At 38.2% G+C, this 19,174-nt stretch overlaps 1 protein-coding gene across 12 annotated transcripts in view; it reads right to left on the bottom strand.

Moving 5' to 3' along the window:
* MARCHF8 (membrane associated ring-CH-type finger 8) overlaps positions 1-19,174 on the bottom strand; it is a 123,870-nt gene that overhangs the window by 66,319 nt on the left and 38,377 nt on the right. For 7 of the 12 annotated variants that reach the window (XM_058697041.1, XM_058697038.1, XM_058697036.1 and 4 more), the window contains one exon: positions 9,673-9,852. The exons of 1 other annotated variant lie outside the window; for it this stretch is intronic. In XM_058697041.1, coding sequence (XP_058553024.1) covers positions 9,673-9,774 — 102 coding nt within the window. In that variant the 5' untranslated portion in view covers positions 9,775-9,852. Of the gene's footprint in view, positions 1-3,665; positions 3,746-9,672; positions 9,853-11,701; positions 11,902-19,174 lie in introns of those variants that run through there. 4 more of the 12 variants (XM_058697042.1, XM_058697043.1, XM_058697039.1 and 1 more) reach the window with 3 other exon arrangements.

Below are 19,174 nucleotides of genomic sequence, written 5' to 3'. Positions count from 1 at the left end.
ACAGAGCCCCTATCTCCCAATCTTTATGGGCGAGTACAAGCCTAACTTGAATAGGCATGAGGTAGCAAACCCAGCTGGCTTAATCACAATGACCAAATTCTCTTCCAGCTTTTTGTAAATTTCTACATCCCTGACTCTACTCAAGCCCCTACTCATTTCCCATTTGTTCCTCCTTTCTACTCCTTCATTATCCTTTTAAAACATCCTAGTCACCTCCACACAAAAAGAAGTGGGGTTCAGTTCACACTGGACTTTCCTCCCTATCACAATAGTTATTACTGAATAAAATCTGCCCTTGCTGCTTTAACTAGAATACAGATTTACCTATGGGGCACCTGAGTGGTTCAGTCGGTTAAGCACCCAACTCTTGATTTTGGCTCGGGTCATGATCTTATGATTCATGGGTTTGAGCCCTGTATCGGGCTCTGTGCTGACAGTGCAGAGCCTGCTTGAGATTCTAGCTCTCTCCCCAACTTGTACTGTCTCTCTCAAAATAAATAAATTTTAAAAAAGAGGGGTACCTGGATGGCTCAGTCAGTTAAGCGTCTGACTTCAGCCCAGGTCATGACCTTGCGGTTCCTGAGTTTGAGGCCCACATCGAGACAGAGCCCACTTCAGATTCTCTGTCCCCATCTCTCTCTGCCCTCCCCCACTTGTATGCTTGCTCTCTAAAAATACACATTAAAAAAATTTAAGAATACAGCTTTATCTTTGATAAGACACAAAAAAACATTTGACAAAACCCATGATCCATTCCTAATCAAACTCTCAGCAAACCAGAAATAGAAGGGAACTTCTTCAACCCAACACAGGGTATCTACTAAAAACATACAGCTAACATCATACTTAATGCTGAAAGAATAAATGCCTTTCTCCTAAGATCAAGAACAACACAAGGATTGGAGGTTTTCACTAGGACCAAAAAGCAGGGAGGCATCCAGGTAGAAAAGGGCAGGGTAAAACTTTATTCACAAATGATACAATTGCCTATGTAGAAAATTTAACGGAATCAAAGCTACTGGAACCTAATAAGTGAGTTTGCCAAAATTGCAAACAAGACACAAGATATAAATATCAATACACAAAAATCTATTTTATTTTTATGTACTAGCAACAAGCAATAAGAAACTAAAATTCTAAAAAACAGCACCATTTACAACAAATCAAAAATACCAATTAAACAGGGATAAATCTGACAAAAGGTATGTAAGACCTATCTACACACTGAAATCTAGAAAACATTGCTGAGAGAAATTAGATAAGACTTAAAGAGGAGGCATACCTTGTTCATGGGTCAAGACTCAATATTTTTTTTTAATTTTTTTTAATGTTTGTTTATTTTTTGAAAGAGAGAGACAGAGTGTGAGTGGGGGAGGGGCAGAGAGAGAGGGAGACACAGAATCTTAAGCAGGCTCCAGGCTCTGAGATGTCAGTACAGAGACTGATGCAGGGCTCAAACTCATGAACCATGAGATCACAGCCTTAACCAAAGTCAGACGCTTAACTGACTGAGCCACCCAGGCGCCCCAAGACTCAATCTTCTTAAGTGTCGGTTCTCCCTCAAAGTGAACTACAGATTCAATAATCCCAATAAAAATCTCAGAAGACTTGTGTGTGTGTGTGTGTGTGTGTGTAGAAACTGACAATCTGATTCTTAAATTCATATGGAAGTACAAAAAAACTAAAATAGGCAAAACAAGTTTGAAAAAGAACACTATCTGATTTTCAAAACTTAAACTGTAGTGTTTATGACAATGTGGTATTGGTATAAAGATAGTCAATACATCACTGAAACAGAAGAGAGTCAAGAAATATGCACACACATAATGGGCAACTGATTTAAGATAATGCAATGGAGAAAAGACAGTCCAGTCTATTCAACAAGTGGTACTGGAACAATTGGGCATTCATATATGCAGAAAATGATACTAGATATATACCTCATACAATATACAAAAATTAATTCAAAACAGATCTTAGACATATGTGTAAAACCAAAAGTATAAAAGTTCTAAGATGCTATTTGCAACTTTGGGTTAGGTAAAGCTTTCTTAATAGAATACCAAAAGTACAATATGTACAAGGGAAAAAAAGGATAAATTTGACTTCATCAAAATTAAAAAATTTAAAACCAAACTTTAGTCTTCAAAAGACATAGGCAGGAGCATAAAAAGACAATTCAGACATTGGGAGAAAACATTTGTAAAGCACGTATCTGATAAAGGACTTATATCTAGAGTACAAAATTCAAAAATAAGAAAAAAACACCATATTTTTTAAATGGACAAAAGATTTAAAAAGGCTCTTCAACAATAAAAACGTAAGGATGGTAAATAAGTACATGAAAAGATGTTCAACATCATTACTCATGAGGGAAATGCAAATTAAAACCACAATGAGATGCCAGTATACACCTGTTAGATACTAAAATGAAAGACAGCCATAGCAAATGTTAGCAGAGATACAGAAGAACTGGAACTCTCCACGTCTAGTAGGAATGTAAAGTGGTGCAATCGCTTTTGGAAAACAGTATGGCAGTATCTCAAAAAGTTAAACATACATCTACCATATGATTCCACCCTAGGTATTTACCCAAGGGAAAGGAAATATATGTCCATACAAGGGTTTGTACGAATGTTAACAGGAGCCTTATTTATAACAACCACAATCTGGGTAACAATCCAAATGTCCATCAACAGGAGAATGAATAAACAAATTGTAGTATATCCATACAATGAATACTACTCAGCAAGTAAAGGACATAACTACTGATACACACAACTTGGATGAATCTTGAAAGAATTAACCTTTAAAAAGAGACAAAAAATACGTACAAAGAGACAAAAAGAGTACAAAAAGTATATAACTCCATCTATATAAAACTCTACAAAACACAAACTAATCTAGAGTGAAATAAAGCAGATCAGTGACTGCTTGAGGAAGGGGTTAGAGAAGGGTGGGAGGGAATGATTACAAAGGGCATGAGGAAACTTTTGGGAGTGATGGATATGTTCACAATATTGCTTGTGAAGGTACTGTACACCTTAAATATGCACTGTTTAGGGGTGCCTGGGTGGTTCGGTTGGTTAAGCATCTGACATCAGCTCAGGTCATGATCTTGCGGTTCATGGTTCGAGCTTCATATCAGGCTCTGTGCTGACAGCTCAGAGCCTGGAGCCTGCTTCGGATTCTGTGTCTCCCTCTCTCTCTGCCACTCCCCCACTCATACTCTGTCTCTCTCTGAAAATAAATAAGCTTTAAAAAATAATACTAGTAATAATAATGATAATAATAATAATAATAATGCATATGTTCTATTTATTGTATGTCAATTTTACCTTAATACAGTTGTTAAAAATGAAATAAGGGGTGCCTGGGTGGCTCAGTCACTTAAGTGTCTTACTTCAGCTCATGTCAGGATCTCACGGTTCATGGGTTCAAGCCCCACATTGGGCTCTGTGCTGACAGCTCAGAGCCTGGAGTCTGCTTCAGAGTTTGTGTCTCCCTCTGTCTCTGCCCCTCCCCCACTCACCTCTTCTCTCTCTCTCTCTCTCTCTCTCTCTCTCTCTCTCCTCCCCCCCCCAAAAAATAAATATTTTTTTAAAAATGTTTTTAATGAAATAAAACATAAAAAATAATCTTGAAAAATGTAAAGGTGGGGGCACCTGGGTGGTTCAGTTGATGGATCATCTGACCTCTGATCTCAGGGTTGTGAGTTTGAGGCCCACACTGGGTGTGGAGTCTCCTTAAAAAAAATAGAGAAAGAAAAATGTAGAGGGACCTATCAAACCACAAAACACAGTTAGGTCTAGATAAGAAATTAACTGATAACTCTCTAAACTATAAAGAAAAAGAAAATATCTCCCCAAAACAGTATGTAGAAAATGTTTGTTTAGAAGGAATGCAAACCACCTCCATATCAGGTTTCTAAATGCAGACCAGAGTCTGGAAAGTAATGGATCAATACTTAGAAAACACTAAGAAAAAAAATACTCAAGAAACAGCTACCCAGTTCATAAGCAATAGGAGCAGAAATCCTTTGATGAATTATAAAACAATCCTCTTGTTTCCATAGTGGTTCCCATACCATTAAAACTAAATTCATTCATTTATTCATCAACTGAATTGACTACTCTGTAAATGTCATGAACTCTTCTTAGAACTGTACAGATATGGGCTCATGCAATGGGCGTTAGAGAACCACGCATCTATAAACATGACAAACTGTTGATGTTAACAGCTGGATTATTTGATTCTGTAAACTGCAATGCCTCTCTTCTCACAAGATTCAAAAGGAATAAAATTCTTATTGATGTAATGAGCCATCTCATGTTATGCTACCAGGAGGTTGTGAGATAAAGTTCACCTTTGCGGCTCTAAGAAGAACAAATGATGGGAGGGAAGGAAGGAATGCCTCTCTCTGCAGAGCTTCTCTTACCTTCCCCTCTCTTCCTCTCCCAAACACAAGCCATCAGAAATCACACCAAAGGATTCTGTTTTGAACTCACCATACCAAGGAAACTGGATAAAGGAAAACTCTAATGGACAAAAATGTGCCTTCCAAACCAATTCTGATACCACATTTCAGAACTCTGACACCTACAAAAATCATTTTCAGCAATATGCCAGTTGCTGCCAAAACTCATGGGGCCCTTCAAAGCTCCTGTCTCAGCTGCAATTCCAGTATCTGTCCCCTCACCTTGGCTCCCTGATTCCCAAAACTGTCACACTGCCATCAGGTGTTCCAACTATTCCCCACGCTAAAGTGAAACAGAATGGTCCCTCTTCCCAATACCAATTAAAATCCCGATTCCAGGAGCACTTGGGTGACTCAATTGGTTAAGTGTCCAATTTTAGTTTAGGTCATGATCTCAATGTTTGTGGGTTTGAGTCCCACATCAGGCTTCGTATTGACAGTGTGGAGCCTGCTTGGGATTCTCTCTTTCCCTCTCTCTACCCCTCCCCCACCTGCGCTTTCTCTCTCTCTCTCTCTCAAAAACAAATGAACTTATAAAAAAATCCCAAATCACAGAGGGAGGAAGGCAAACCATAAGAGACTCTTAAATACAGAGAACAAACTGAGGGCTGATAGGGGAGTGAGGGGAGAGGGGAAAATGGGTGATGGGCATTGAAGAGGCCACTTGCTGGGATGAGCACTGGGTGTTATATGTATACGATGAACCACAGGAATCTACCCCCAAAACAAAGAGCACACTTTACACACTGTATGTTAGCCAATTTGACAATAAGTTATATTTTTTTTAAAAAATCCCAGTTCCATGAATATAGCCGTTAATATTACTTATCCAAACCTTAAAAACCCCCATTAAATAGATCAATTCAATAAGTATTTACTGAACATCCACCACAACAAATCTGTAATAGGGTTTTATATCAAAAAGAATCTCTCTTCCTGGGCTAAAATGTTGGACTTCTTCCTTTACTCCTAACAAGTATAGCTTGCACATATATACTCCAAGAAATTCCTGCCATCTGGTGTCCAAATTCAATACTGCAATGAATAGGGACCAAGCAACCTCAGCTTGGTATAGGCAGGCAAGCACCCTAGACTAAAAAAATGTACTATTTAGTGGTATTTAAAAATCCATTTGGGGGGGCACCTGGGTGGCTTAGTCGGTTAAGCATCTGACTTCAGCTCAGATCATGATCTCACAGTTTGTGGGTTCAAGCCCTGCATCGGGCTCTGTGCTGACAGCTCAGAGCCTGGAGCCTGCTTCAGATTCTCTGTCTCCCTCTCTCTATGCTCCTCCTGTGCTCACACCCTCTCTCTCTCTGAAGAATAAATATTAAAAAACATTTTTTTAAATGTCAATACTATCCAAAGCAATCTACATATTGAATGCAATCCCTATGAAAATAACACCAGCATTCTTCACAGAGCTAGAACAAACAATCTTAAAATTTGTACGGAACCAGAAAAGACCCCGAATAGCCAAAGCAATCTTGAAAAAGAAAACCAAAGCTGGAGGCATCACAATCCCGGACTTGAAGCTGTATTACAAAGCTGTAATTATCAAGATAGTATAGTACTGGCCCCCAAAACAGACACTCAGATCAATGGAACAGAACAGAGAACCCAGAAATGGACCCAGAAACATATGGCCAACTCATCTTTGACAAAGCAGGAAGAATATCCAATGGAATAAAGACAGTCTCTTCAGCAAATGGTACTGGGAAAACTGGACAGCGATGTAGAAAAATGAACCTGGACCACTTTCTTACACCATTCACACACAAAAAATTCAAAATGGATGGAAGACCTAAACGTAAGACAGGAAGCTACCAAAGTCCTAGAGGACAAAGCAGGCAAAAACCTCTTTGACTTCCGGCCATAGGACCTTCTTATTCAACATGTCTCCGGAGGTAAGGGGAAAAAAAGCAAAAACGAACTACTGGGACCTCATCAAGGTAAAAAGCTTCTGCACAGTGAAGGGAACAATCAGCAAAACTAAAAGGCAATTGACAGAATGGGAGAAGATATTTGCAAATGATATATCAGATAAAGGGTTAGTATCCAAAATCTTTAAAGAACTTATCAAACACAACACCCAAAAGACAAATAATCCAGTGAAGAAATGGGCCAAAGACATGAATAGTCACTTCTCCAAAGAAGACATCCAGATGGCCAACTGACACATGAAAAAATGCTCAACATCACTCATCATCAGGGAAATACAAATCAATACCACAAAGAGATACCACCTCACACCAGTCAGAATGGCCAACATTAACAACTCAGGCAACAGCAGATGTTGGTGAGGATGTGGAGAAAAAGGATCTCTTTTGCCCTGCTGGTGGGAATGCAAACTGTTGCAGCCACCCTGGAAAACAGTATGGAGGTTCCTCAAAAAACTAAAAATAGAACTACCCTACAACCCAGCAATTGCACTACTAGGTATTTAACCAAGGGATATGCTGTTTCGAAGGGGCACATGCACCCCAATGTTTATAGCAGCACTACTGACAATAGCCAAGGTATGGAAAAAGCCCAAATGTCCATCGAGTGATGAATGGATAAAGATGTGGTACATATGTACAATGGAGTATTACCTGGCAGTCAAAAAGAATGAAATCCTGCCATTTGCAACTATGTGCATGGAAATAGAGGGTATTATGCTAAGTGAAATTAGTCAGAGAAAGACAAATATCTTATAACTTCACTCATATAAGGAATTTAAGATACAAAACAGATGAACATAAGGGAAGGGAAACAAAAATAATATAATAACAGGGAGAGGGACCAAATATAAGAGACTCTTAAATATAGAGAACAAACAGAAGGTTGCTGGAGGGGTTGTAGGAGGGGGGATGGGCTAAATGGGTAAGGGACATTAAGCAATCTACTCCTGAAATCATTATTGCACTATATGCTAACTTGAATGTAAATAAATAAATAAATATTTAAAAATTTTCTTTTAAAAATTAAAAATCCATTTGGACTAAAGGGTTCTAAGAAAAGACCATTAATTTAAATGAATCTTAAATGAAGACTATTAACTTAAGTGAAAACTGAAAGAATATAGGAAAGATTATTTGGGGGGTATTCTCCCATCTCCAGCAACTTGAGGAAAAACTGAAATACTGAAAATACTACATCCAAAACCCATCTACTCCATTACCGCCCTGGCCAGCCTTTCAATCAATGCTGACCACACTCCTCCCAGGAGCTCAGCAAAATAGAAAGGATGCAGACTGACAATACAAACAACTGAAAAAAGGAAAACACAAACTAAGAATATGGAGAGCCCTTTAAATTTTTTTTTTTTACATTTATTCATTTTTGAGAGACAGAGAGCACAAGTTGGAGAGGAGCAGAGAGAGAGGGAGACACAGAATCTGAAGCAGGCTCCAGGCTCCAAGCTGTCAGCACAGAGCCTGACGCAGGTCAGATTATGACCTGAGCCGAAGTCGGATGCTTAACCAACTGAGCCACCCAGGCGCCCCTGGAGACCCCTTTTAATTTATATTGTACCTTTTCATTTTCCATAGTCCATGTACTTCAAGAGCTATGATATAACAGATTTCTTTGTTTTTTTCTAATAAGTTCATTTATTTTGAGAGTGAGAGAGAGTGTGCGCATGAGTGAGGGAGACACAGAGAGAGGGGGAGAAAGAATCCCAAGCAGGCTCCACTGGCAGCGTAGAGCCCAACATGGGGCTTGATCTCAGGACCATAAGATCATGATCTGAACCAAAATCAAGAATTGGATGCTTAACGGACTGTCACCCAGGTCCCCCAACAGATTTGGTTTTTTTCTAATTATTTATGAAATAAAGCAAAGAATGGTATCCCATCAACTATAATCACTCACCTTCAAACAAGACTTATTACTTTCTGATTTAACAAGGATTCTTTAGAGTCATCAGGAAAGATTTACTACGGAATAGGAATGCTGTGAGAACTAATCAGCACATGTTTGTGCAGCACATGGTAAAGGCAAGGAGAAAGTAGGAGATATCCATGATTCCCCCCTATTCACCCCCCATGCAATTATCAAGCCCAGTGGATTAATAAACTAAATATCTCTCTATCCCCACTACCCCATCCCAGACGAAGTCACCATCACCTTTTCCTCAGGCCAGGGATTGGCAAACTACAGCCTGCAGGCCAAATCTGGCCTGTTAGCAGATTTTGCAAGTCAAGTTTTATTGGAACACAGTCATGACCATTCGTTTATATATTGTCTTTGACTATTTTCACACTGCAGTGGCAGAACTGAGGAGATGTGACTGGCCCACAAAGTCTAAAACATTTATTATCTGACCCTTTACAGAAAAAGTTTGCCAAACTTGGCCTAAGTAGGCTATTAAATGATCCTCTAACTAGTCTCTTACCACTGATTCAATTCACTCTCCAAACTGCAGTCTGAGTGAAAGTTTTAAGAATGCAAATTTGATCATTCATTCTGCAAAAATACATCCAAACTCCTTACGGTACCTCCTGTAACTTTTCCAACCTCCTATCTTGCCACTGCCCTTTATGTTCCTGTTACTCTATTTTAATCTCTTCAAACTCATCTTGCTTTAAACCTTTGGGCTTTCAGCATATAATATTTCTCCTAACTGGAACATTCTACTTTCTCTGAGCTAACTCCAGGTCACTGTTCAGGTGCTCTATGTAAATGTCATCTTTTCCAGGAAGCCATTCCTGCCTGACCCCTTGGGCTGGAATTTGGTGGCCCCGAATTCCTCTATTACTGACCTTGTCATTAGACTCTAATTCATTTTAATTGTCAGGCCAGATCAAGAGCCATACAAAGGCAGAGACAGGCTCTGTGATGTTAACTATGATACCCTTAAAGCAAGCAGAGACTAGTATGTACGAGGTATTTACAAAATCTTGGTTCAGATTAATTTATCCTTTTGCATCATGTTCTGAGAATTCAAAGAACTTTTACTCAGAGATTTACCAGAAAAAAATTATACCATTTTAGGCAATGAAGATAAGTAAGTCATGTATAACCATGGCAGAATAACCAAAGTCTGAAAACCTAGAAACCTATACAGAATTTCTGAGCCCAACTAATATTTACACCACATACATTTTAGTATGTTAGCAGAGAAAACCTTGATCATCAGAGTTTATCATTCTAGGCTGTGTTTACTGAAAACAACAAAAATCATGAAACTAAAAAAGGCATCCTCCTAATACCTGCTCTTCCCTCTCCTTTTCTTTGGTCTTACTTCTGTAGACTCTAGCAGGGGTGGCATCCTGGGTTGGAATGGCAGAGATCTGATGCAGTGGCATGCTCATCCCAGCCTCCTGTCTGGGTGTCTTCTCTACTGAACAGAGTCTCCAGTGGTAGAGTCATTTTCGGCCATGGACTTCAAGCTGAGAGAGAGAAGACAAGACATAACACTTCAAACTTCCAACAGTGAGGTTAGCATTTTCTATTTATGTTCATATGTGAACCAGTTACAGTATCTGACACAAACACCTGGTCTTCATAAACAACAAGATAAATGTTTATAGGAGAAATTTTAACATTTTTCTCATGTAATAAGATGGGCACACCTGAAAGAGGCATGTACATGTATAATCAGGTATTAATTTTCCATCGGCTATTAGGTTTTAAATACGGCAGTGTCATCCTTTAAGAATATTTTTAAAGTTAATTTTTTTCCTTGAACAAGCATTCATTCTGATAGAAGTAGTGATCTTTCCTTAAAACCACTGCCCCTGAATCCACACAATGGTAAGATTAAAGGCTTAAAAGTCTAAAATAAATTTAAGATACCTATGATCTATGCTTAACCTTCTGAAAGTCTAGACTCTCTAGACCAGTTGTGGGCAAACTTTTCCTATAAAGGGCCAGAAAGTAAATATTTTAGGCACTGTGGGCCATATTTTTTTAAAACTACTGAATTCTGTGGGGTGCCTGGGTGGCTCAGTCAGTCGAGTATCTGACTCTTAATTTCAGCTCAAGTCATGATCTCACGGTTCATGAGATCAAGCCCCTCGTCGGGCTCTGCACTAACAGCACGGAGCCTGGTTGGGATTCTCTCTCCCTCCCTCCCTCTTTCTCTCTGCCCCTCCCCGACTCACATGCACGCATGCACATGCTCTCTCTCAAAAAATAAATGAACATTTAAAAAAATAATCCTGCTGTTGCAGAGTGAAAGCAGCCACAGTAAGTGTGCAAATGAATGAAAATGGTTATGTTTCAATAAAACTTTATTTACAGAAACAGGTGGCAGGCTAGATTTGGCCCATGGCCTGTAGTTTGCTAACCCCTTTCTAAAGAATTTTTCAGGGAAGATTAGAGCCATCATGGATATTCCTGGGATCCTAAAAAGGCTGCCCTTAGGTAAAATAATAGTTTCTAAATAAGCTTGATTCAATGATTCCATGCACACCTGCCTTTTTTCTGGTTTTCTCCTACATTCCTCCAAAGTTCCTGGTAATTGAATTGTGTGTTCTCTATCCCCTCACCCACCCCTGCTGAAATCTATCAAACTCAGTACACAAAACCAATTATATATCCAAATTATCCATAACATTTAATCTAGTAATGTTTCATGCTATCTGAATTTTAACAAAGGATGGAAACATTAAACTAAAACAATGAATCTCTAATTTGGGGTCTTCACTTATTAACCATGCATTGGAGGTTGGGACAATAGGCAGGGAGTGTAAACAAGAGGGCCTGGCAACCTTGAGGTCATATTTGATGAGTAGCCATTTATTCCACCCAACCCTAAGGTCACATAGGAAGGGCAGCCATTTATTCCACCTCTCCCTCCCCAAACTCTGCTCTGGACCAAAGGTAGGTGTTTGTGTGGCTGGTTTCATCTCTGATTGTGTTACTTAACCAAATTAAAGAGCAACAGAACTCACAAAATTAATTCCCCTCGTAAGATTCTCTGATCAACAAGCAACAAGAAGGAATAAGAAGCTGGAAGGGATCAACACTATGAGAAAATGAGCTAAAAGAATATTGTTTTTAAAAGTCTAGTTTTATAATAGGTGAGTGATCACTGATACCCATAAAACAGGAAAATACAGTAGGTGATATTAATGTCTAGATACTCTAATCAATTACTAGAATGTCAGTGTCTACATGTTATATATCATCTACTCTATCTCAAGCCTTTGATGAAACTGATACAAGATGGAGCACTGTGCCCAACGAATGGTCTGAATGTTTATGTTCATATTACACAAGATAAGAGGCACTTACAGTTTAGTTGTCTTATACTCTCTGGGAGATCACAACCGTCACTGGTGAGCAGTTTTTTCATCACTTCATCACTCATACATCAAAGTCCTCTGTCAGAGATGACAAACTCCATGTGGTCTCTTGGAATACCTAACTCAAACCAACCATGTCCAGAGTCCCACCATACATCATGCCAATAGCTTCCTTTGGTGCTTCTGGTATAATAATCATTATTACATCATTGGTACATGACCATGACAAGACTGATGGGGACTATTTATGCCAGATAAACACAAATCTGAGAGAGGGTTTTAAATATTTTGGAGAATTTTAAAGGACCTCTCCTTCTTACAGCCATTTAAGCTACTCTTCTGATATGAACCCCTATCTCCAGGTTATAGACCTGAAAGTCACCCTAAAGCAATCCTTCTCCTATGTCATATTTAGGATAAAAATGATAATCTTAAAAGCCAAACTACTGACCATGCCACTTTTTTTTCTGAAGGTTCATGTGAAAAGCATAAAGCAGGTATTACTCATACTATTTTCTTTGCATAGTTTCCAAATATCTATACCAATTCGTCTGTAATGAAGAACAATAGTTAAACCTTTGCACTATGTCTGACAATCCAGGCATGAGAACTTCAATCCCACTAATGCTAACTTGAAAAATACAGCACAGCTAATATGAACATCCATATCTAGAAGAAATGGACAAACTGGTTGTTTAAGAGTATGGAAATGGATATGTCATGTCAATAGATTAGAAGACTTTAGATAAAATTTAGAGTCAAGAAATAAGCCCGTGTAACTATGGTCAATTGGTTTTTCAACAAGGGTTCCAAGACCATTCAATGGGGAAAGAACAGTCTTTTCAACATGCAAAAGAATGAATTTAGACTCCTATCTCACACAAATAAAAAAATAAACTAAACATCACCAAAATAAAAACATCTGTGCTTCAACAGATATCATCAAAAAAGTGAAAAGTCAACCACAGAACAGAATGAATCTTTTCGCAAAACATACAATAAGGGATTTGTATGTTGAATACATAAAGGGGCTGTCACGACTCAACAATGAATACACAAATAACCCAATGAAAAAATGGGTTGTTCAACACAATCTTAATTCTACAGAACTGATGGTTACCAGAGGAGAGGGAGGTGGGAAAATGGGTCAAATAGGTGACAGGGATTAAGGAATGCGCTTGTGGAGATAACCACAGGGTGATGCATGCCAGTGCTGAATTACTATATTATATACCTGAAACTAATGTAACTAATGTAATGTAACCGAATTAAAACTAAAACTTAAAAAAAAAGAAAAATGGGTTGTTCAACATCATTAGCCAACAGGAGAATGCAAATCAACACCATGAGATATCACTTCAATTATGGCTATATTTAAAGACAGGTAAGTGTTGGCAAGGATGTGGAGACACTGAAACCCTCATACAGTGCCAGTGGAAATATATGCAGCTGCTTTGGAAAACTGTCTGAATCTTCCTTAAAATGTGGAAATCACACAAATGTCCATAAATTAATGAATGGATAAATAAAATGTGTTATCTATAAAATGGAATTATTTAGCAACAAAAAAAGAAATATGAATACATGCTACAATATGGATGAAGATTGAAGGCATTATAAAGATTTTTTTTTTTCCAACGTTTTTTATTTATTTTTGGGACAGAGAGAGACAGAGCATGAACGGGGGAGGGGCAGAGAGAGAGAGGGAGACACAGAATCGGAAACAAGCTCCAGGCTCCGAGCCATCAGCCCAGAGCCTGACGCGGGGCTCGAACTCACGGACCGCGAGATCGTGACCTGGCTGAAGTCGGACGCTTAACCGACTGCGCCACCCAGGCGCCCCAAAGGCATTATAAAGTGAAAGGACTACATATTATATGATTACATTTGTATTAAGTGTGCAGAATAGGCAAATATATAGAAACATAAAGTAGATTACTGGTTTGCCAAGGACTGGGATGGGGGATGATGGGGGGGGATGATGGCTAAAAGGGTTTCTTTTTAGAGTTATGAATATGCTCTAAAATGTATTATGGTAATGGCACATAACTCTTAAGTATACTAAAAGCCATAGAATTATATAGTTTAAATAAGTGGATTTGAATGAATGTGAATTATATCTCAACAAAACTTTTTTAAAAATATGTAAATAATTGATATGGACTAAGATCGATAAAACTGTATTTTTCCTTAGTGCTATCCCAATATAATGTATCTGGATGACAAGGAGATGGTCACTGTTATCCTATCACGCTTCCAGTTTTGAGAAAGAGGTAACAGGAAGAGTGCAAAATCAGCAATTAGAAATTTAAGTTCAAGACCTGACTCTTGAATACTGTGTGATGCTGGGCAAACTGAGGAATTTCAAAGGCTCTGTTTCTTCAGCTGTAAAACAGAAAGGTAATAATCTCTACTCCGTTCACAGGGCTAATGTGAAGACCAAAGAAGACTGTGTCCATGTGCACAAATATAAGGGTTCTTAACATCAGCACATTTTCCAGCCTCCTTTTTCAGGCATCTGCAATGATTCCCCTCAGTGCCTCACAAAGGCCAGTTGTTTGCTTTGTCTTTCCAGTACCATTTTCTGTCTTCCTGCCCCTCATTCTGACACAAAATTTACACAACTGAGACCTCAAATTCTTTCTGACGTTTTTTAAGGATCTCTAGTAGCATGACTCTAAGGAGAAGCAAGGCTGATCACACTATCCCTACAAGGGGAGAGGTAGGAAGGCCTGATGCAAAATATGACCAGCATGGCATAACAATTAAGCTGTTCTATGTGCTTTCCAAATGGTCAAGATAAATGAAAGATTCTGTCCATTCCAACAATGATGAGACAAATACAGACAACAAGGAGGCAGCCAGGAGAAGACAAAGATGCCAGTCGCAGCTTCCCTGAGGGACAGTCACCCCAGGTCTGCTTGCCTCCCTGCACCCCTGCACACAGGGTGCCAGGCTTCAGCAGCACCCTTCTCCTCACCATTGTGCGGAGCTGAATGCCAACATCTCGAATGGCACTCAGAATAAACAACTTTAAATTAAGCGTGTTTTTATCAGAAGCACATTTCATATAAAAACGAGAAGCCTGTGCACAACAGCTAGCAGATACAGAAAGGAAAAAAAAGCAGTAAGAGGAGTGAGGAGACCAGCTGCAGTACACAGCACTGAAGGACCAAAGCAGGACTTAAAGTTGGGAATACGGAGGAATGAGAGAGACCATTTGAAAAGGAGGACCGACATAATCTAGTGAAGGGACTCAACTGTACCCTGGTTTCTGGGTGTGCATTCAAAAGACCAGGATGCACAGAGGAGTGGGGGGTAAAGAAAAGCTCATCATGGACACTGAGCTTGACATGCCTGTGGGAACCTCAAGATATGTATGTACACAGTGTACAATGGGAGTCACCAACACACCATGACACCAGAACACACAGGAATAGAATCCATTTTCCGACAAAACCCTCGGAATCAGTAGTTTATGTCATTAGGTGCTGTCAACAAATGATAAAATCCAGTATCAACACAGAATTCTTAAACAGCAATGATGAATCCCTAACTTTAAAAAAAACATCTATCTCAAACAAAATTTAACTTTATGCTCACATGGCAAACTAATTAAACAAAGAAGGAAAATAAATACATTATCACTGCTCTTATTTTACAGTTGGATTTTTTCTAGATAAGACTTTTTTCTGTAATAAGACAAAAAGAGAACTTTATAGTATAATGAAAGAGAGCCCAAAGGAATTTTATTTTTTTTTAATTTCTTTTAAAATTTAAATTCAAGTTAGTTAACATATAGTGTAGTATCAGTTTCAGGAGTAGAATTTAGGATTCATCACTAACATATAATACCCAGTGCTCATCACAAGTGCCCTCCTTAATGCTCATCACCCATTTATCCCATCCCCCCCACCTCCCCTCCAGCAACCCTGTTTATTCTCTATAGTTAAGAGTCTCTTATGGTTTGCCTCCCTATATACTATTTTTATCTTATTTTATTTTTCCTTCCCTTCCCCTATGGTCATCCCTTTTGTTTCCTTAAATTCCACACATGAGTGAAATCATAAGGTATCTGTCTTTCTCAGACTCATTTCACTTAGCGTAATACACTCTAGTTCCATCCCACCTCATTGCAAATGGCAAGATTTCATTTTTTTTGATGGCTGAGTAATAATATTCCATTGTGTGTGTGTGTGTGTGTGTACCACATCATTTTTTATTTTTTAAATGTTTTTATTCATTTTTGAGAGAGAGAGAGAGACAGAGCTTGAGCAGGGGAGATACAGATAGAGACCAGAGACACAGAATCTGAAGCAGGCTCCAGGCTCTGAGCTGTCAGCACAGAACCCGATGCATGCCTCCAACTCGTGAACCATGAGATCATTACCTGAGCCAAGTCAGACACTTAACCAACTGAGCCACCCAGGTGCCCCTATGCCACATCTTCATCCATTCATCAGTCAAAGGACATTTGGGCCCTTTCCATAATTTGGCTATTGTTGATAGTGCTGCTATAAACACTGGGGTGCAGGTGCCCCTTTGAATCAGCATTTTTGTATCCTCTGGATAAATACCTAGTAGTGCAATTGCTGGGTCGTAGGATAGTTCTATTTTTATTTTTTTAGGAACCTCCATACTGTTTTCCAGAGTGGCTGTACCAGTCTGCATTCCCACCAGCAATGCAAAAGGGTTCCCCTTTCTCCGCATCCTCACCAACATCTATTGTTTCCTGAGTTGTTCATTTTAGCTATTCTAACAGGTGTGAGGTGGTATCTCATTGTGGTTTTGATTTGTATTTCCCTGATGATGAGCGATGTTGAGCATCTTTTCATGTGTATTTTAGCCATGTGGATGTCTTCAACCCAAAGGAATTTCTAAGAACTACTAGAATCAGTTAACATAAACATTTACATAAAATAAGTAATGTATTCTAGTGTAAGAAAAAAGTATATAAATATATAATGTCACCAACATTCCTATACACCAACAAAACAAAAATCATGAAATAGAGATAAATGATTTAAAAGCTACTTAAGAACTTTTAATGAAAAACATTCAGCGATTTTAGAGTATATTTGAAAACTATAATAGTTTGTGTTACAATAATAATATGTGTTCTCCAGAATTAAAGCATATATTTAATGTGATTCCGAGGTCTAAGCAAGATTTTCTACTTGACAAAATTATTCTAAAATTATGCATAAGCATTAATGAGACAATCAAATAAAAATGTTGAGCAAGAATCAACAGAGAGATGAGTCCTCTTGAAATATAGACATAACTACGCAATAATTATTAAAAAAGCAAAGTTACAGGTCCAAGACTAAAAAAGACAGTCCAAAAACTGACTGAATTATACAGAAGAGTAAAATAGCTGCCCAAAATTATAGGAAAGGGACAAGTATCTTCTTAACTGATGCTGGGACAATTGGACAAGAATTTGGAAGGGAAGGGGCACCTGGGTGGCTCAGTCGCGTAACCATCAGACTCTTGATTTCAGCTCAGGTCATGATCTCACAGTTCATGGGTTCAAGCCCACATCGGGCTCTGCACTGACAGTGTGGAGCCTTCTTGGGATTCTCTCTCTCTCCCTCTCTCTCTGTCCCTCCCCACCCCCACCCCAGGTCTCAAAATAAACAAGAATTAAAAAAAAAAAGGAATTTGGTAGGAAAAATAATATCAATTAAGACTCACACTTCAGGGGTGCCTGGATGGCTCAGTCAGTTAAGTATCTGACTCTTGATTTTGGTTCAGGTCATGATCTCACAGTTTGTTAGACTGAGCCCTGCATTGGGCTCTATACAGACAGCATGGAGCCTGCTTGGGATTCTCTCTCTCTCTCCCTCTCTCTCTGCTCCTCCCCAGCTCATGTGTGCACATGGTCTCTCTCTCAAAATAAATAAATATTTAAATAAACAAGTAAATATTTTTTTAAAAAGACTCATATTTCATTTACTGAAATAAATCCTCATACATATACAAGTTAAATGTTAAAAAAAAACACATAAGATGCAATTGCAAACGAATATATTAAGGAACTAAAGGGAGACTGATTTCCTAAGCCTCAAATTAACAGGAAAAAAAGTTATAAAAGATTTATAGATATGACCCTATAAGTAAAAATAAACAGGCAAAAAAAAAAAAAAAGACTGGAAAATGTAGAATATGGGACAGAAAATCAGTATCTTTTATATGTAAGAAGTCAATACAAATGGGTTTCAAAAACATTAAAATCTAGGAACAGCCACTTTACAAATGAGGACATAACACAGGTCCTCACTTAATATTTTAATAATCAGGGAAAAGCAACAGCTCAGGGAACCATTTTTTCCCTTTACAAAAGTCTACAAAAATATGATGAAATCTATCATTGACCAATCAGCGCTGAACCTGTGTCCTTATGACCCCCTGGCAGTATCATAAACTCAGAATGCCTATCAAGAAAAATGTTGAGCAACAGGGCTGAAAAGACGTGGAAGAGCTTACCTGTGGGAAGCTTAGCCTGAGAAAATACACAAAAATTTATAAGCCCCAAGATTTCCACCATAACGTTATTTACAATAAAGAAAAACAGACAGTTCCTTTAATTTCCCAAAACTGGGAAAAAGCTAAGTAAACTGCAGTGCTAGTACAATCAAAGGAATATTATGTGGGCATTAGAAGCAAGAGAAACATGGATTTGATAAAAAGCAAATGATATAAATTATACACGCATTGTAATTATGACTATGTTAATATATACACATGTAAAAATGCTAGGAAGGAAACTCATTAAAAATGCTAACAGTGGTTTAATGATGTGGCAATATAAATGACTTTTCATTTCTCTATTTTTTAAACCTTTAGTGACGATATATTACTTTTACAGTTTAAATATTTGAAGAGCTAAAATTAAAAGCTCAAGTCATTCCACTTAGGTTGTCAACAGAGACTTATGTTATCAATGAAGATATACAACCATAAAAGGGCTCTTTTCTGTGAGAAGTACATTTCTGAAGGCCTCACAGAATTCAAGCCTAATCTTCCTACAGGAATAAAGTAGGAAAATGCATTCTCAGGACACAGATGTTTCCAAGCACTATGGTGTTTATTTTATGCTCCTTCTCAATTTTTTCAGCATTTCCTGTCATATTTTTGCAAAGCACTAACCCTTTAAAAACAGCATAATGCATCATGGGAACAGTTCACTTTCACTATGTTTTATGACATCTGACTTTCAAGCTACAGTTATTAATTTTGGAGACTGCATTATTTGATATCTTACATATAAGACTTTATTAATAGTGTCATCTCATACTATTTTTAGTTTGTATATTTCTCACGAAATGGAATGGCCATTACACACCAACAGAAATGGAGACTCAGAACATGAACATGTGGCAAATAGGAGTCTAGTATTATAATACAGCAAACTATCAATAAATCTGAGCATCTGCCCAGCACTTAGAAAGCTATGTCT

The sequence above is a fragment of the Neofelis nebulosa genome, chromosome 13, assembly GCF_028018385.1.
Source record: "Neofelis nebulosa isolate mNeoNeb1 chromosome 13, mNeoNeb1.pri, whole genome shotgun sequence".
Classification (NCBI taxonomy): Eukaryota; Metazoa; Chordata; class Mammalia; order Carnivora; family Felidae; genus Neofelis; species Neofelis nebulosa.
The sequence above is the reverse complement of the archived record's forward strand: the minus strand, read 5'-3'. Positions and strand labels throughout refer to the sequence as shown.